This window comes from Eretmochelys imbricata, chromosome 1, assembly GCF_965152235.1.
Source record: "Eretmochelys imbricata isolate rEreImb1 chromosome 1, rEreImb1.hap1, whole genome shotgun sequence".
Classification (NCBI taxonomy): domain Eukaryota; kingdom Metazoa; phylum Chordata; order Testudines; family Cheloniidae; genus Eretmochelys; species Eretmochelys imbricata.
Window position 1 is genome coordinate 252,978,624 of NC_135572.1, and position 20,435 is coordinate 252,999,058.

Below are 20,435 nucleotides of genomic sequence, written 5' to 3' on the forward strand. Positions count from 1 at the left end.
TTCTTTCTTCCACTTCCCATGCTTTTGTCTACTTTGACATTCACTCTGTCAGACCATGTATATTTTCAGATCCATCAGTATGGCTCACTGGCCTAGGATCATTGAAGCACAAGGAGTTCTCTTTCAAGTGACTATCTGATCATTCCATTAAAGGTTCATGAGTGCTCAAATTCAGAGTCTTTTGGACAGCAGCATCTGCTATCGCTGCGCATGTATCCTGCGATTCTTCATTGAGTAGTGTCCCTATGGGTGCTCCACTGTAGTTGTGCCTGCACCCCAGATCAGAGATTTTAGGTAGCAGTGTCCGTTAGGTCTACACATGCATCCCCTGCAGCCTTGTGCCCTGCACCGACGCTATATAGAGGTGCCCAAGCGAACTGCCCTCAGTTCCTTCTCAATTGCTGTGGCCTGAGATGGAGCCTCAACAGCGTCTGAGTTGAGTTTACCTCAACTGTATTTTTCTTTCATTGTTAATAGTTAGTTAACATTAGTTCTTAGAGTTTTCTTTGTGTTAGTTAGCTGTAGTAATTTTTATAGTTTAAATTTTTAAAAAAAAGTAAACAAAAAATCTTTAAAATAAAAGATTTTACTTATACTTTTAGGATAAGGACCATTGTTCCTCCATCTGTTTTTCTTTGTTTTTTCGCATCAGGGGAATTGAAGCCCTAGGAGGGTATGCCCAGTTTATCTGGGTTTAAATGTTGCTTTTGGGCTGAGAGGCTATACTGATCAGCATCCATTGCCTTGGGGAGTTATATGTTTCCCAAAAGTGTAATTTCTGCCTGAAATTAAAATTGAAGGCCAGAATGAACTGGAAACTTAAACTACATCTTCTTATGATGGAGAGTTTGCTCTGACTGGCTTCTGACCTCAGCCAGGGCCCCCCCACCCCAACCCTGCGTACAGTTGTCTCCGAGCAGGTCAACTGCTTCAGCTTCCTTGGTGCAGCTCTCCCCTAGAGCATTGAAGAGGAAATTGCTCTAAACCTTCCGGACCTGCTGCTGGCCACTTCTGAGGTGGAGCGCAGTCCGTGGTGCCAGGATAGGCGGGAAGCCTGCCTCTGCACCCCGGCTACACTGCTGACCGGGAGCCACCGGAAGTAACCCTGCGCCCCAATCCCCTGCCCCCAGCCCTGAGCCCTCCCTCAAACCCAGAGCCCTTTCCTGTACCCCAAACTCCTCATTCCCAGCCCCACTCCAGAACCTGCACCCCCAGCCCAGAGCCCTGACCCACTCCTGCACCCCAACCCCCTGCCCCAGTTCTGAGCCCCCCACAAACCCAGAGTCCCCTCCCACACCCCAAGCCCCTCATCCCCAGCTCCGCTGGGTCGCAGGCATCAACAATTTTCTTCAGCTGGGTCATTGGTAGTGACAGCTGCTGATGAAAAGTCACATCTGCAAAATAAGACTACACCAAAAGAACGTGATCACTTAACACTGGATTTATTTGGCCATAAATCATATTAGTTGGCTACTTTACACTTTAGGATTGCAAATGATCAGGCCCTCATGGCCAGATATGATTATTTGAACTATGAGAAATTTGCAGCATTCAGGGCAAATTGCCTCCAGATGCAAGGGAAAGAACGTAAATGAAGGACAGCTGATTGCCAGAACCATCCTTCAGGCTGCTTTGGATGCAGCAGACACCACTTCACAATTGATGGCCACCACAGTCATGATGAGAGTGGCATCTTGGCTGTAGGGGTCTGGCTACTATCAGGAGGTTCAGTCTACAGCAGAGGATTTGTCCTTTCAAGGATCAGAGTTGTTCACCTCTAAAACAGGTGGAGCCCATCATACAGTGAAAGATTCTATCGTGACTCTTAGCTCTCTCGGGTTCTATAAACCTGCCCCTAAAGGAAAAAGCCATCAGGCAGCAATTTTATGCCCCACAGAGCTCAGCTCCACCTTCTTTCTTTCACCAAAGATCGACTGAGCCTTCCAGTGGTAGCATTACCATCAGAGAAGATAGGGTACCTCTGATGCCTACTTATCACAGTCTGCATTGGAGCCAAAATATTCATTTTGATAGGACTGTCAAGACATGCACCTTACCCCTTTGGATCCAGAGCCACCGACCCTTCCTTTGTGACCATTTGCCTCTTTTCAGGTATGCCTGGTCCTCCATAACCCCCAGACCAATGGGTCATGATATGATTACAACAGGATAGTCTATCCAATTTCACACTGTGCCTATTCCCATCCCACCTTCCCTGGCCCTTTTCAGGGACCCATCTCATGAGGACCTATTACACCAGGAGGTCCTCTCGCTTCTTTCTCTTGGAGTAATAGAAGGGGTACCTTTAAATTACCAGCAAAAGCATTCTACAGCAAATACTTCCTTATTCCAAAGAGGAAAGAAGGATGGTGACCCATCTGGGATGTAAGAAAGCTCAATACAATCATATGCAAGTTGAAGTTCAGGATAATTCCCTCTCTGTATCCAGGGTACTAGTTTGCATCTCTTGATTTCCAAAATGTGTACTTCCATATATCCATATGGGGTCGGTCCTGGGGCCGGTTTTGTTCAATATCTTCATAAATGATCTGGAGGATGGTGTGGATTGCACTCTCAGCAAATTTGCGGATGATATTAAACTGGGAGGAGTGGTAGATACGCTGGAGGGCAGGGATAGGATACAGAGGGACCTAGACAAATTGGAGGATTGGGCCAAAAGAAATCTGATGAGGTTCAATAAGGATAAGTGCAGGGTCCTGCACTTAGGACAGAAGAACCCAATGCACAGCTACAGACTAGGGACCGAATGGCTAGGCAGCAGTTCTGCGGAAAAGGACCTAGGGGTGACAGTGGACGAGAAGCTGGATATGAGTCAGCAGTGTGCCCTTGTTGCCAAGAAGGCCAATGGCATTTTGGGATGTATAAGTAGGGGCATAGCGAGCAGATCGAGGGACGTGATCATCCCCCTCTATTCGACATTGGTGAGGCCTCATCTGGAGTACTGTGTCCAGTTTTGGGCCCCACACTACAAGAAGGATGTGGATAAATTGGAGAGAGTCCAGCGAAGGGCAACAAAAATGATTAGGGATCTGGAACACATGACTTATGAGGAGAGGCTGAGGGAACTGGGATTGTTTAGTCTGCGGAAGAGAAGAATGAGGGGGGATTTGATAGCTGCTTTCAACTACCTGAGAGGTGGTTCCAGAGAGGATGGTTCTAGACTATTCTCAGTGGTGGAAGAGGACAGGACAAGGAGTAATGGTCTCAAGTTGCAGTGGGGGAGGTTTAGGTTGAATATTAGGAAAAACTTTTTCACTAGGAGGGTGGTGAAACACTGGAATGCGTTGCCTAGGGAGGTGGTGGAATCTCCTTCCTTAGAAGTTTTTAAGGTCAGGCTTGACAAAGCCCTGGCTGGGATGATTTAATTGGGGATGGGTCCTGCTTTTGAGCAGGGGGTTGGACTAGATGACCTCCTGAGGTCCCTTCCAACCCTGATATTCTATGATTCTATGATTCATAATTCCATAGCACAGGAGGTATGTAAGGTTTGTGGTAGGCCTTCTAACTATCGACTGCACTGAGGGCTTTTAGCAAGGTTTTAACAGTCATCACTGCACATCTAAGAAAAAATCCTTCCCTGGACAACTGTCTAGTTCAAGGAAGGACTCCTCATCAGGTATCAGATGCCATAGTTATGCCATTACCTGTTCCAGAACCTGGGCCTAAAAGTGAATGTGCAGAAATTCAACTTAACTCCCTTTCAGAGACTTGAGAGGAGCAGACTTCTGGCTTGTTTACACATGACATTACTGTGTGGCAAGCTAGAGTGTGACTCTGCAGCGCACTAGTTTTGCTGTGCAGTGTGACATCCTGTATGCACACTGCTGCAGCAGAGTAAAAGTCCTGTGGCTGCTCTAGCTTACTAAACTTTCCAAGTGCTTTCTACATCTCACTTTAAAGACTGTTGGACACAAGGAAAACAGAGAACTGAAAATTTGATCATGCATGTGAATGTGCTTTCTTGAACCTTCCATATTTGACAGTCTGGCCTTCCCTTGGAGCATTGTATTGTGTCCAGAGTTTTTCTGGCCATTACTCACTTGCTGAGTAACTTGAAATGGAGGACCATTTCCTTCAAGGAAATACTTATGTTTCTTTCCTTGGCTCTATTGCAAATGGCTTGAGTTGACTTGGTAACTTTTATATAGTTAGTATTTTTCAGTTTTGGAAACTATAGTTCTGGAGTATTCTTTGTGGGGGGTTGTCCTAAGCCTGGCTTACATCCAGATACCTGGTCTGCCTCCAGTTAACAGGAGAAATGAGAATATGCATATTGTAAAGACTACCAGACCTGGAGAATTCTGGAAAGAATATTCACAAATAAGACCACATTTTTCTATCAGCCAGAGATAATATTTGTATTTTTAAAAAGGTTTTTTTTTTTTTCATTTTCAGTACTCCACAGGCTCTTTAAAGAGCAACTTTGAATATTATCAGGTATGTATCCTTATTGAGGAGTATAGAGCAAGGAAAATGTTGCAAAAAAGTATTCACAAACATTCATTTAATAAAATCAAGTTCACTTTGATGTTGCTCAAGACCACTTCAATTTTCTTTTTTTAAATGTTTACCTAAGCCAATTTTGGTTTGTAAGAAAGTTCACCAAACAAGAAACTGTGGACCATACTTAAGTAAATATGTATTCACACTAGTGTTCACAACAGAGGTGTTTGGTGGCTTTCTTGAAAGCTTATTTGGGTTTGGGAGTCATCCTGTCAGGGATAGAGTGGGAAACAAAGCACCAACAAGAAGAAATGTCAGGAGTAGCACCAGAGGAGGAAAACAATGTCACTTAAAGAATTAAGATTTATTAAACATGTTTGATAGAGGTAAAAGGATCAGAGTTTGGGGGAGGAAAGAGAAATGGGAGAGACAGAGGTAGTGACGAATTAGACAAATTTTGATATAAAGGTAGCTTTTTGACCTGGAGTTTGCCTTGCCCCAATAGACTGAGAGTTTTAGGAATGAAATAATGACACAGATGGGATGTAGGTTTGGGTAAAGGTACCTGGAATTGTCTGATCTCCCAAGAAATTCCCTGGACAGATCTAGTGAATAGCTAGGATGAATAAAGGCAGCTGTGCTCAGAAAAAGAGCTATGCAAAAAAATTATTTGGGACTGTGCTTTGCATAAATTCCTTCTGTTTTTCAACAGTGGAAACCTCAATATGCGGAATGTTCTGGTAAGATAACTACATACAATTGAACATTGTGTCTTAAGGTTGCTAAATTCGGTATTTTATTATTACTCAATTTATTTAAAAACACTTCTGGCATGTCATAACATATTGGAATAGGCCCTTTTATATAACAAACACAATTTTCAGTTGTGAGTCCTTAACTTAGACCTCTTATCTCTATTTTGATTCAGGGCCATACAATTCAAATATCTGCATCCTACCACTCTACTTGCTGGTTTAATACTTCTGACTGAACAACAGGCTGACATGTACAAGAATCCTGCTCTCTGCACCATAAGTGGCCCTGTTTTCTGCATGTGTTAATGGGCCTTAGATTAGCTGTAGGAATGTGCAAAATGAATAATAAATTTACAAAATAGCAGGTGTCTTTCAATCACCAGTCTTTGGCATCCCTTTTGGTCTTTAGTCTTTCTTTGTGACTCAAATGAATATGAAATGAAAATTTCATTTTGGACATAGGCTTCTAATTCCCATGCCTTTGATGTGTGTTTAGGTGGTTTCCTCTGGCGCTAAATAAGCTGATCAGAATCCTGCATTTTGTTTTTCTTTTATCTGAGAACAGTTTGGATTCCTTAGGCTTGATTCTTCAGCCTACTACATCCATTTTATGCTGGTATATAAATCCACTGATGTCAGTGGAGTAACACTAGGGTAATGGAATGAATCAGGCCCCTTATTATAAAATAAGAGCCAATACTAAAATTGTCTTACATAAAACTTTGTTTATTAGAGTTAGAATACCAATAAAATATAAATGAGGATAGTGTATGCCTATTCTAAGAATACACAGTCTTCCTTAGGTATGATACTTGTTATAGTGTAGTCCCTTTGATTTAAGCAAGAGCAACCATACATCCTGAAATATGCTTAAAATTATAAAAAATGCCTAAGTCCCATTTTCAAAAGTGACATAAATATTTAGAGTCTAAGTCCTGTTGCCTTTTATGAGGGTGGAAACCAGACTTGAGAAGAACCAAGAATGGAATTGGAAGAAAGAAGCTCCAGACAGCAGTTGTGGACAGCATGGTCAGTGTATCTGGAGATGAAGGGAAGAAGAGATGTTGGGTAATAGTATGAGCAGGAGAAAGGTCAAGTATTTTAAGATGGAGAAGATGATAAAAGTATGTTTATATAGGGAGGGAAAGGAAACTGATGAGAGTGAGATGCTGAAAAGAGTGAGAGAAGGGGTGACAGCATGAGAGCTGGGCAAGAGAGGTTAGAATAATAAAGGTATGGGGTCCTTTGGGCAGGAAGAGAAGTTGGCAAAGGAAGACAGGCCGTGTTTCACAGTCTGTGACAGGAGGAGAATGTACTGGGGATAAGGGGGGAAAGGAAGAGAGACTGGCCATTTTGATGAGTAAGGGAGTTGATCCATAGGTGCAAATCAAACAAAGAAGTGAGGGCAAGGAGGCAGGAGGCTGGAAGGTGAGATGGGACATGAGTATGGAAATTAAAGTAACCAAAGATGAGGGTAGGGGATTCCAGTGTGAGGAGGAATGAAAGCCAGGAGTTGAAGTCAGAGGGGAAGGTGGATGAAGGGGAGTTAACTGGTCAATAGACAGCAGCAGTATGGAGAGGGAAAAGTAAAAAGAGTTGGCTGGGTTGTTGTTCAGAAGAAGAAAATGACTGACAAGGGGGAGGATAGAGGAGCTAGAATTGACAAGATTGGGATAGGAGAAGTTCAAGGCTCCCACTATGATCCTTTGAGGATGACTTGGTCTGTCTAAGGTCTTTTCTGTGCAGTGATGATGATGATCTCACTCCCCTGCATCTTGTACCATGGTTCACATTTTTGTCTTGATTTTTTCATGATAAGCTTTGACAAATCTGAATTTTGCCTGGATACAAGGACCTTTTGGATCCAAATATCAACCAGATTTTAGTGTCTTGTTTATCAAATATAGTAGTAAACTGATCCTGAGATACCCCACCTGCTCCCTTTTGTAGTGAGCAGGGATCTGGTGCCATTCATGGTAATAGATGGGATCCCATCCATTACTAAACCTCTTCAGAGCAAATCTGATACATCATTCCTGATTTAAACTTTTTTTCTTTTTCTTTTATCTTCCAGCTTCCCCCTTCAGTAAGCAAACAGAGAATTCAGAAAAAAGAGATGGAGAGGAAACAGAAAGAAAGAATGATAAAGGCAAAAACTATATATTCATCAAACTTGCTCATGTATTCTTATTTCTTGGTTTACATAATTCTTTTTTCTTTAAGATGTTTGAATAAATTTAATTGTTCTGAAAGTCATGAGCCATGGTGCGTGCAGGCAATTTGCATACTTCTAACATCCATCTCCGGCAACATACCTCAGTCTTAATTTGAAATTTCCATGCTATTCCACTTCTGGGCCTCTCTTCCTATAATAATAGAAATAAAGTTATTGTCCTGATAGTATGGGTTGTTATTTGTACAGCACTACTGCTGTGCCACTGGTGCTTTACAGACATGTACGGACGTAAAGTCCCTGGGATCTTACAACCTAAAATACACAGGTAACATAATGGATAGTGATAACAGATCATTGTGTGGAGGGGGATAAACACAACAGTAATGGATAGGAAGGGAATATATCTTTTGGGAGAGTGTTGTTTTTAAGTAAAGCTGATTGTATAAATTGTCTTATTTTATATTATTTGTATTAATTATGAGTTATTTATTTAAATAATGTTCAGGTAACAGAGAAGGACATATAGCATCAAAGAGAAGATAAATGGCAGTATGCTAGCTGAAATAAATGAGTTTTGGAGAGGAACGTGAAGTTGAGTGAGTGAGAAAAGGCTGTCCCAGGTATAGGATATCTTGTTTAGGCCTGATACAAAACCGGTTGAAGTCAATGGAAGTCACTCCTTGTGGCAGCCAAAGGAAGGGGCAGGCATAGGAATTACTCTCCCTTCAACAGATACAGGCGGAGTAGCCAGAGAAGGGAGCAAGACTAGGGTATCATTGCACATTGGCAATACCCATCTGGTGGAATGGCCAGTGTAATTTACAGCAGGGACTGAAGAGGCACAGATTGGTCTCGGGATTAGGAAAGTTCAAGAATAAGGATCCTCACAGAAGGTCAGGTAGACCAAATTTTAATGTGGTTTTAGGATATAGTTCTTTATTTTAATACACATAGAAATGAAAGGTACAGCAGTGTTCATTTTAACCAGAGACTGCATAATTTGGGAATTATTCTCTGTAGCTCAGTCCCATTGGCTATTTTACATTTACTCCATTTGCTGCTTTTGCTCCATGCTTGTTTTGATGAGCTAGCTTCTAATTCCACTTTTTTCTTCAGGTCCTCCTCCTCGTCTACCAAATAAAGAAGACCTGTGCATCTTCTTAGCACTCCATATGGAAAATTCACCAAACTGTCAAGAGCCAAGTTGTAAATATGTGCGTAACAAACAAAAAGAAACAAAAGTGAGTTGAGTGAATTCAGGATATATTATGCAGAATAAGAGAGGCCATGATATTAATTAGGATTTTGACTGTTACATATTGCTGATTATGATTTTGACTAGTTAGGATTTTAACCTAAATATGCAAAATGTCCAAGACGTTCTGATAAATCAAAAACTCCTTTTATTTTTCCAAACTGCATAAATACTCGGTCCCTACGCCAGCCAACAGTGGTGGAATAGCCTTTACCAAATAATGTTGTGATACTTTTAAAGATTTCATATGGGTGAAGTGGTTTCCAAATCTTAGTGTTTTCACATGGTCATGTAATGTTTAGTCTTACATGATCTCATCATAGTCCAGATATGGTATATCATAAAACAAGCACACAGCACAGCTGATAGTGTCTGTTTTAAAGTGGTTCAGGACCAGATGAGCAGAGATTTTGCAGGTTGGAGTTGAAGCGCACTGTCACTTGTGCTTGCAGAGAAAGTGTCTGCCTCAAGCCAACTCTGATAGTTCCTCATTTTCACAAGCACAGAATTCAGCCCCCCCGAAATCAGGAATTCTTTATGTGATGTTGTCTAGGATGTTCTGATATTGTTTAACATAGCGCTGCAGAACTAGGAGTAGTAAGCAGGATAGTTTGGTTATATTAGTACTAAATCATTGCAATTCCCATCTATCCTTTTGGATATTGATGGATCTGTGTGTCTATCTGGAGAAGAATTTCCAGACAGAAGGACTATTTTCCTTCCTTCTCACTAATTCTCCTTATTAAAAATGTCCAGGATAAGCTCTTTGGACTAGGGATTGACATGTGTTATATGTTCGCACAGTGCCTGGTGCAATGGAGCTCAACTTTGTTGAGGTCTTTGGGTACTACAGCAATATAAATGTTAAATAATACCAATGATATATATGCTAACATTTGGCTCATGGAAGACTTAAGTTTGTAGCATAGTCAGCCTTAGTTTTCAAGGACAGAAATATAAAAGCAAGACTTTCATACTGAAGAAAGCGTTAAAATAAGTAATACTAAAATATATAATTCTTACCTATATTTTTAATCTCATAACTTTTTCTACAATTGTTATTAAATATTAGATACACTTACCTCTGTTTAAAATATTGTTTCTTAGCCAATATTTTCCTGTTTGGTCCTGCAGTGAAATTATTGTGCTTGTTTCATCCCTGCAGTTGCAGAGGATGTAAATTGCATCTCAAGGGGCAGTTGCTCTGGGGGAGGGTTCACCGTACTGGAAGGTAGTCAGTCATACAACTTTTACATTCCTGCATGTGATTCACCCTGGGGAACAAGCATAATTCTAGCTAGGACTTCCTAGGAGCCTCGCTGAGGGTGTGTCTTCACAGCACATTTAGCTTGAGTTATAACTTGAGTGATACCCCTTACTTGACTCCCATTCACACACCAGGCTCTTGCTTGAGTTAAGTGGTGCTTTAAGATTAAACTAGCTGGTGTATCTAGCTAATGGTGGGTTGAAGCTCAAGTGATGCTGGAGTGAGGCTCAAACTAGTAATGCAGTGGGGGTGCAACCCCGTGAGTTATAATAACGGATCAGTAGCTAATCCAATTATCTGCACTGCTAATCAGATCACTTGATGTAACTCTAGTGTTGTTTTGAAGTGTGGTCGCTTGCACTTAAACTAGGCAAACTCGAGTGCAGTAATTTGAGTATACTAGAACTAACTGTTTCAGTGAAGACAAGCCCTAGCAGAGATTTCCCCGGAGATGCACTGAATCAGCAGATCTCCTGAGTGCATTAGACCCACCGCCTTCCCAGTCAATCCCCAAAACGTTTTCTGTGTTCTGTTTAGCTGGCTGCACATGCCCTCACTCAGAAGGAAGTGTTGCAAACAGTCTGCTTTGGTGAAATGGATATTTCCATCCCCTGTTTTAATTGGCAGGTTTAAACATAAGAACGGCCGTACTGGGTCAGACCAAAGGTCCATCTAGCCCAGTTCCTGTCTTCCGACAGTAGCCAATGCCAGGTACCCCAGAGGAAATGAACAGAACAGGTTATCATCAAGTGATCCATTCCCTGTCGCCCATTCCCAGCTTCTGGCAAACAGAAGCTAGGGACACCATTCCTGCCCATCCTGGCTAATAGTCATTGATGGACCTATCCTCCATGAATTTATCTAGTTCTTTTTTGAACCCTGTTATAGTCGTGGCCTTCACAACATCCTCTGGCAAAGAGTTCCGCAGGTTGACCGTGTGTTGTGTGAAGAAATATTTCCTTTTGTTTGTTTTAAAGATATTGTAAAAGCATTTTTTTGTAGTTTTTCAAAACTGGAATTGTCATCTGTGAAGCTAACAAACCGAAAAGGATTATCACAATGGACTGCTCCACTGAAGATCTTCATGCGGTGCCAAAAGCATTGTTAAGATTTCCAAATGCACTGAGGGGCTGTGAAGTTTACCTGTCTCGAATGCCTTGCATCAGTTGTGCAAAACTTTTGATTCAAGGTGAGTATCAGAGATACAATACTTGTAACTAACTGGCATCATACCTGTGAAAGAGTCACAGATTGATAAAATAGTGATGTCCAGGGTTACTTCCTTTCCCTCTCTACTCTTTTCCCATTCCCTCCTGCCTTCTGCTGTATAACTCATCCCATTGTTGAGTGATGGTTTAGCTAGAGAGGTAAGTCATCCTAAGTCATCCTGTCCTCCGCAATAAACTTTCATACCACAATCCTCTTATTGAAAATGAGTGAGTAAATGCGTCAAATTAAAACAGAAATTGCAACCTTAACTCTGACCAGAGGTGGCCTGCTGGAGGCTCAGGTTAGGAAAGTGTTGTCTTTCTTTTCTTTTTTTTTTTAACGTTTCCAGTCAGGTTAAAAATAGAGAGAGATTGTATGGGGATAAATGTTGTAGACATTGTGGTGACAGAAGGATTTTATGCATATATGGTGGACATTATGACATACAGAGAGTATTAGGATGCAATTTGTAACCTGATAATAGTTGGATATTATTACCAAATGATCCTTTGGCAAGCCTTCTGGGGCTTCCTAGAAGAAATGATCACACTCAAAGAAATGAAAATTCATCTCTCATGTGGTCGCAGCTGCTAGACTACTGATAACCTCTGACTGGAAAAAGAAAAATAATACAAAGCTGGAGGAATAATTCTAAAAAGTTAAGGGAGGGTGTTGCTATTGAAAAATTAATGTACCAATTATGCCCAGCAAAAAAGGCAGAAGACAAATAGATAGTTAGATATTTGATTACCATTTGTTCAATACTCAAAGTACATTTGCCTGCAAAAAACAAACAAACAAACAAACAAAAATTGATCAACAGCAACAAAACCCAAAACCATATAGAATCAGTTTAATATTTTTGAATATTAGCATTTGATAGTTACACGTGGTTTGATAAATATGAGTAGTCTGTAGTTTCACTCAGTTTAATCACATTACCTGAAACAATGCTTCCTGGATGGTATAAAGAGATTCACTCTGTAATATGGTAACACCTTGCTAAATAGAAAGGAATCATTTATATCCTTAGTCCAGGCACAGTTAAGTGATCTCATTATAAACAAATAGAAACATCAAGATCTACTTGACTAAGCTGAATTTTAAATGAGTTATGTTTCTAAGATTTATAGTGGTGAAATTAATTTTAAAATGTACCTTTATGTGAGCATTAAAATGGATTATTTATATGTGTGGGCAGTTCCGTCTTTAGGGTTGTATTGGGATTTCCATTTACAGTGGCAACAAAGCTCTTAAAATAAATATGACAAGATAAGTACCTGGCTTCATATTATATATGTAATTCAAAAGATGTAAATTTTTAAAATTTCTATTAATAATAATTCGTTTTGCTCCAAGGGTGAAATTTCTGTTTTATTGTTGATTGAGCTATGTTACCAATTTATTGAATGTGTTCAGTGAAGAGGATGTATTATGTCTGAGATTAATAGGTAGATGTAGATTGTTAATGACATAGCTGTTAATGTCTCATTTTTCATGTTTGTGTAGCTGGTGCAGTACATAGAGGGTGATTATTATTATTATTTATTTGTAGTGTGGTAGCACCTAGGAACACTAGTCATGGATCAGGACCCCATTGTGTGTATTAACTGCCTCACACTGCTGTTCTCATGAATAATAAATAATAATACATGAAAAACTATAACAAATATAATTACTTCCAGTACTGCTTTAATTTTACTAATTAAGAAGGTGTGTCCACTTTATTATATTTCTTTTTAAATATTATCTTACATATATTTCTCTTCATACAGCTCAAGTTTCTCAAGTGTATTACTGGCCTAATCTTGAAATACAAACAACAGAAGTAAATCTGAAAAACATTGAAATGGAAGCTGAACATGTTGATAACATCTTTAGGGAAAGCTATATCACTGCAGCAGTCTACATACCAATATTAGATGTTGAAACGGTGAAGCAAAGGATTTTTCCACGAACAGGATCACCACCAGATACTAAGAACACCACTCCAATTACCTCTGTATATGATCATAAACGATCACCTAAACTTTTAGAAATACTTAACCTGGCGCATATTACAAAAGATAAATTATTCCAGGAATCATACAGAGATGATATTGTTAAAGCAATCCAATCTTTTCAGACACTGGCAGGTGGCATTGATACCGAAATAAAGGAAAATAATTTTCAAGAGGATAAACATGCCATTCAAAGAGAACCCAAGTATATTCATGCATTGCAGCTCTGTAACTTACTAGCAGCCAGAAATGGTAAGTGAATGATTAGTATTAAGGTAAAGTCAGTAAGTAATATGGTATAGGAAAGATATGGGTTCAGGATTTAGAGTCCTGGGTAGAAGAGAATTATATGTATTTAATACGTGATATAGGAAGCAGCTATGAAGCTGTAACACTGAGTTCTGTGAGCTTATTCATGGTAATGACTTTCAAGGAAGTTGTGCATACGTTTAGCTAACTTGCTACATTAGAGGTGAAATATCACAGTGGTATCGCCTATGTTAGAAAATTAGCCTTTTTGTATGCAGACCAGATTAAATTAATTATACCTCAATATTACAGAACCAATACAGGTTATCTGAAAAAGATACTTTCAAGGCTGGTAGTAGAGATCGGCAAAAATATCCATAACAAAGGACCAGATTGCACCTTTAACCCTAGACCAGCTTGCATTTGGTGAAGAGCCACACTGCACTACCAAGAATTCCATGCAGAATTATGCCCCGAAGAAGCACAATGCTTCCTAGAGGTCCATGGTGAGCAAAGGAATAACATCCATTTCACTAACCTCTAGGAGGATGGCTCACATTTTATCTCTGACTAGCCAGCAGGGACATGACCCTACCTTCACCCCCACCCCTTTGCGGTTTCTAGCACCTAAGGGGGTGCTGTTAGACAGTCATCCTTGTGCTCTGAAAGCAGACACTACAGTTATGGCTGGTCCCTTGCCCGCTCTTTTGCTCCCACTCTTGTGCGCTCACACAAGATGTCGGACATATTGATCCAAAATATATTTTTTTAATCAGATTTGCCTGGTTTTTAGTTCATTAAACATTTGTGAATTTGGAGCAATTTTATAACAGTTTAAAAGCAATTCTGGGATAGTATTCCATATTACTTTTCTTGCATTTCAAGCTGGGTTGTGATTGGTCATACTCATAGACTTTAAGGCCAGAAGGGACCGTCATGATCACTTAGTCTGACCTCCTGCACATTGCAGACCACAGAACCTCACCCATCCCTCCACTAATAGACTCCTAACCTCTGGCTGAGTTACCAAAATCCTCAAATAATGATTTAAATACTTCAAGTTATACTAGTTTAAACCAGCAAACCATGCCCCATGCTGCAGAGAAAGGCGAAAAACCCCAGGGTCATATTGTATTGGTTTTGGTTCACTAAGTGGATGAGTTCACCTTTTGTAGTCAGAAGGCTTAGCAGAAACCATTATGACTCGCTTTCTCAGGTGGAGGTAGTATTTTTTATGCTTTTTCTGAGATACCAGGAGATATAGTAACTGTTGGAATGAGCAGCAAGGAGTGCTACAGGAATTTAACAGATCATTAGCACTTCCACTCAAGAAGACACCACCAGGTGGGGGTAGAGGTGGGTTGCATAGGGACATAGGGCTGTGTGGGCTGAGGTCTTCCGTTCAGGTAAGTCAACTGTGGAATGTGCTGATTCACCACATGCCTGGGTAGTCTTCACTGCTGGTGCTGTTATGGAGCCCTCACTGCAACTTAACACTTTCTTTCCTTGGTTAAATCCCCTTTGGAGGGCAGTAGTAGTAATAGCAACCTCTTCTGGCTCAGGGAAGTGTACTTTGCATATCTTTGCACCAACAGGGTGAATCAAGTCTTGAGACTTTGTTGGTAGCTTCACTGTTTGATTTTTTTTTTCATGCCAGACAGTCCTAATACTGGAGTGGGGACGCTGATCTACAGAAAAGAAGACATTGTAAGTTCAATATATGCAGCCCAAGAACTATTAATATTAGTCTGGATATCATTTGAAAATGGCGAGGAAAAGCCCTCAGTCTCACAGTCAAGTGTTCATTTTTGATACAAACATTAATCTATTATAGCTGATTGTCACATTAAACTTTTGCTTGTAGGATTTTTGTGCAATATATTGTGATTCATAGAAATATTTAAAAGAGCTCACGTCTGCCATAGATACGCACTGCATTTCTGTGGGTTTTCTCAGTATTATTTACATAAGTGAGCAAGTTAATTCAACTGACATAAATAATGATTCTTAAAAACTCTTCTACACCACCCCTCCCCATGCAAGTCAAAATCTGAAAGGATTTTAAAGACAGTGAAACTTGCACAAGGAGAAAATTACATCATATTTCCACAAGACTTTTATAACAGAGTATAAAAAATAATCAAACGTTCAAATAGAATATAACAAGGCTAATAAAATGTGCAGCTGCAATCTTTCGTAGTCCTTAGAACTTATTGTCTTAGTACGTCCATAGCCCTACTCATATTTCACACAATTGCACATGCCGAGACGTAACATGGTGTAGTTGACTGAGGATGGGGCTAGGACTAAGGAATGCACTTTTGAGGTCCATTACTGAGTCAGTGGAGTCACAACACTGTGAGATCAGAATCAGGCCCTCTGTGTCTGTTTCTCCTTGTGAAGAATGCAGATAAAAGTACTTCCTGGCCTACTTCCCAGGAATGTTGGGATGATTAATTATTTAATATCTACACAGTGCTTGGAATGTGCAAAGCCCCCTCTATTTGATACATATTATTACTAATCAGCTGACTTCCCTGCATTCCAGTCCTACTACACTCATGCAATCTCTACAGTATAAATACTTGCAAAATGAACAACTAATTCCACCTCAGCTGGGCAAACACTTCAGTCTTGCTCAAATTTTTAAATTATTTCACTGCATGCACCACAACCTTTTTTGCATTTGTCTTCATGACTAATCAAGTTTCACTGAAACATCTGTTCATGGAAAGCAAATTTCAAATTTGCATGAACAAGATTTCATGGAAATTGAAAGAAAAATTGTCCTAAAAACAGGATTTGCTGTTAGGGACTATAACCCTAACTGGGACTTCAGATATATTTAATATTCATGATTCAAAATCCAAACATTTCTGGAGATGGAAATCTACATGCTCAAAGAATAATAATGAGCTGATCAAAGTGCACAACAGTACAGCAACTCCCATGGAAGTCAATGACAATCTTTGGGAGTTGAATTGGGCCTAAATGTATCAGGATCCTGGGAAAGTATTCTTTTTTGTTTTGTTTACTTTTGCCTGGTGTTATTATAGGTTGCTGTTGGCTACAATGGATTTCCAAAAGGGACAGTGAATAGTCTGTTTTCACAGAAGGATGATGGTAGTTGTGACCAGCATGCAATCATCTGTGCAGAAGCTAATGCAATTATTCTGAGGTAGGAAGTGTGAGGAATAGTGGCATGAAAGGGGAGGGAGGTGGTGGCAGAGGGTGTGGATGTGGGAGGTAGAGAGGGTGGAGGAAGGGGCAGAATGGGGGCAAATGTCACCAGAGGTGAGGAGGAGGATGCAGATGTGGAACCTAAATTTGTGCGGGTGGGAGGAGGAAGGAGATAGAGGTGGGGAGGGGAAGAGGAGTAGGTAGACCTGATGGGAACTGTAGAGATGTGAGAGTAACAAGGAAGAGGAGATGGAGACCATGGGGAAAGGGGGAGGGAGGATGATGATGGATACTATGATGTAGAAGAGGGGTGTGGTGAGAGCCATGGGTGAATGGCGGATGGACAAGATTACAAAAAGGTACACTAGAGTATGTTACCTCACCCTACTAGAGAGGGGGAGGAAGGCAGCTGGGCTAGGACACTGGGAGGATCTGGGTGGTGGTGGGCAGGGATGTGTGTGTGAGGACAGGAATATTATCTCTACAGTGCTGGGACCACACAGCTGAAAGGAAGACCATACAGACTTCTCCTTGGATAGAGTCTATGCAACCTCATTCCATCACTTCCCATGGCAGTGAGTCCACAGTATATCCTGAGTCTTAGCCATGGGGCTGAGGTTCTTTACTAGTCTCCTTTGGTCAGTGGCAGAGGAAGAGAAGGAAGAAGAACTCGCTTTAGATATGCTAAGAGAAATAACTTCAGCCTAAAAATAGCTAATTTATAAAAATGACAGTGTTTTTGTCTTTTACAGAACTGAGGATGATCTGAGTGATACTGAATTAATCACCACATGTGAGCCCTGTAGTGTCTGTGAAAACCTAATTAAAGCAATGAAGATAAAGAAAATCATTTGGCCTAATCGAGATGAAAAAGTAGGTAGCAGAAAGTTTACAGCAAAAAACCATGTGTCACAGTTACAGGGCTAACTGCAACTCTGCCCCTACTCTGAGGGCACCACCTCAAGTCTCAGACCCTGTGACTACCTCTCTTCAAGTGGAATCACATGATTTTCCCACTCGCAAATGGCCCTAGGCTGCAGTACCCTGTTTGCCAAACATGTTTACCCAGCAGGTCCTACTGCGTTTAGTATCTGCTGTTCTTCCCTTTGGAAGCCTATGACCTTCTGATTACAGTGACCTTAAAAAAGCTTTCAGAGTAGCAGCCGTGTTAGTCTGTATCCGCAAAAAGAAAAGGAGGACTTGTGGCACCTTAGAGACTAACCAATTTATTTGAGCATAAGCTTTCATGAGCTACAGCTCACTTCATCGGATACATTCAGTGGAAAATACAGTGGGGAGATTTATATACACAGAGAACATGAAACAATGGGTGTTAGCATACACACTGTAACGAGAGTGATCAGGTAGGGTGAGCTATTACCAGCAGGAGAGCGGGGGGGGTGGAGGGGGACCTTTTGTAGTGATAATCAAGGTGGGCCATTCCAGCGGTTGACAGGAACAGCAGGGGAGGAGGGGGAATAAACATGGGGAAATAGTTTTACTTTGTGTAATGACCCATCCACTCCCCGTCTCTATTCAAGCCTAAGTTAATTGTATCCAGTTTGCAAATTAATTCCAATTCAGCAGTCTCTCGTTGGAGTCTGTTTTTGAAGCTTTTTTCTTGAAGAATTGCCACTTTTAGGTCTGTAATCGAGTGACCAAAGAGATTGAAGTGTTCTCTGCCTGGTTTTTGAATGTTCTAATTCTTGACGTCTGATTTGTGTCCATTTATTCTTTTACATAGAGACTGTCCAGTTTGGCCAATGTACATGGCAGAGGGGCATTGCTGGCACATGATGGCATATATCACATTGGTAGATGTGCAGGTGAACGAGTCTCTGATAGTGTGGCTGATGTGATTAGGCCCTATGCTGGTGTCCCCTGAATAGATATGTGGGCACAGTTGGCAATGGGCTTTGTTGTAAGGATCGGTTCCTGGGTTCGTGGTTCTGTTGTGTGGTGTGAGGTTGCTGGTGAGTATTTTCTTCAGGTTGGGGGGCTGTCTGTAAGCAAGGACTGGCCTGTCTCCCAAGATCTGTGAGAGTGATGGGTCATCTTTCAGGCTAGGTTGTAGATCCTTGATGATGCGTTGGAGAGGTTTTAGTTGGGGGCTGAAGGTGATGGCTAGTGGCGTTCTGTTACTTTCTTTGTTGGGCCTGTCTGGTAGTAGGTGACTTCTGGGTACTCTTCTGGCTCTGTCAATCTGTTTCTTCACTTCAGCAGGTGGGTATTGTAGTTGTAAGAACGCTTGATAGAGATCTTGTAGGTGTTTGTCTCTGTCTGAGGGTTGTGGAGCAAATGCAGTTGTATCATAGAGCTTGGCTGTAGACAATGAATTGTGTGAAAGCTGGAGGCATGTAGGTAGGAATAGCGGTCAGTAGGTTTCCGGTCTAGGGTGGTGTTTATGTGACCATCGCTTATTAGCACTGTAGTGTTGTTTATTTAATCATATAAGCGCAAAGCATTTAAGAGAAAAGGATCTTAAAATAATCAAGGGGCCCTTGAAAGGTCTAGCTTGCCCCAGACAGCCCTGGTTCACCTTAGCTCTCGCTCCCACTGAGCGCATGCCTTTTAATCAAGAACAAATCCTGTTGTCCTCCTGTGGTCGCAGGCTTGCCTGAAACTGGTGTCTCTGCTGCTGCCACCTGTGCAGCTATGACTACACTGCCATTTAAACTTGCACTAGCTCACTGAGAGCAAGTGCTCGTATGCGCATACAAGCAGGGGAGTCACGCTCCTAGCTCAGAGTGTAGGCGTAGTCCCAGTCAGCCATTGGTTCCCTGACTGCCTCCCCAATCTTGGTAATCCATCTTTCACCTCGTTTCCTTTAGAAATCTCCTCCCACTCCTCCTACTTTTACAGTGGCATTAGGAGAGGCGTAACAGGACTAGCAGCTTTTTTGATGGAGTGTGTCATGGCAATTTGCATGAGTTCTGTGCCCCAGAGAATATTGTGCCTTATAGATAAGCCCCTTCATTTTCCGTTTAAACAAATTTTTACCGAAAATTTCTGGGTTTTACAAAAAGTATTATTCAGTTTTTTCTGATTTTCACCTTACTTTTGTATCATTCAAATATATAAAAAATAACTTGTTTTATTAGGAAAATACAATACATTGCATGAGATATATGTTTTATGATAATACATTAATCTGTGTGTTTATGCCAAGCTGCCATTCATGTAAGGCTATGTATTAGTCTAGAAGATGCACACAATAAACAGACACACACACAAGCTCACATTACACACAAGCTCTGAAGTGCGTGTGCATCTGAACGTACTGATGAATCTCATGCCTACCACGTACACATTTCAAGCTATTAGCAGATAATGGTTTAAAGATTTGACACATGAAAATGGGAAGAAAAGGAAAATCTGTATTGGACTACATTTCAGAACACAAGGAAGTATTTGAAAGTTTTTAAAAAAAACAAAAACAGGAGAAAAGGATGAAGTTGAGTGTATGCGCTGCAAAGGGAGTGGCCCAATTATTAAATGTAAATATTTATAGGCTAATAGTTCTAAGTCTACAACTGTAAATTGTTTATTCAAATGAAAAGCGTTATTTGGGGATTCCAAAGACATTGTTTTCTTAAACTCAGAGGTGGCATTGTGTTTTGAGTTCTGTTTTAGTTCTGCAGCAAACCACATTGATGAACGGAATTCAAAGCATTAATCTACTGAATACTTTTTTCCCCTGTCTTTCCATCCACCCAAATAAATCCTGATATTTACCCAGAAAAATTATGAATAGTTTTTTGCACTGATTTTCACTTGTTTTTGTGGTAATAAACACTGATAATTTCCTGGGAATTAATTACATTAAATTAAAACTGAAAATTAAAGGCCCCACCTATAGAATAAATGAAACTGGAAATTT

The 20,435-nt window shown here is 40.7% G+C and overlaps 1 protein-coding gene across 6 annotated transcripts in view; it reads left to right on the top strand.

Moving 5' to 3' along the window:
• LOC144270937 (uncharacterized) overlaps window positions 1-20,435 on the top strand; it is a 76,257-nt gene that overhangs the window by 25,956 nt on the left and 29,866 nt on the right. For all 6 annotated transcript variants that reach the window (XM_077827909.1, XM_077827927.1, XM_077827936.1 and 3 more), the window contains exons 9-17: window positions 4,417-4,458; window positions 5,177-5,204; window positions 7,294-7,368; window positions 8,512-8,636; window positions 10,920-11,106; window positions 12,902-13,378; window positions 15,033-15,082; window positions 16,432-16,553; window positions 17,308-17,428. In XM_077827909.1, the coding sequence (XP_077684035.1) occupies window positions 4,417-4,458; window positions 5,177-5,204; window positions 7,294-7,368; window positions 8,512-8,636; window positions 10,920-11,106; window positions 12,902-13,378; window positions 15,033-15,082; window positions 16,432-16,553; window positions 17,308-17,428 (1,227 nt within the window). The remainder of the gene's footprint in view (window positions 1-4,416; window positions 4,459-5,176; window positions 5,205-7,293; window positions 7,369-8,511; window positions 8,637-10,919; window positions 11,107-12,901; window positions 13,379-15,032; window positions 15,083-16,431; window positions 16,554-17,307; window positions 17,429-20,435) is intronic.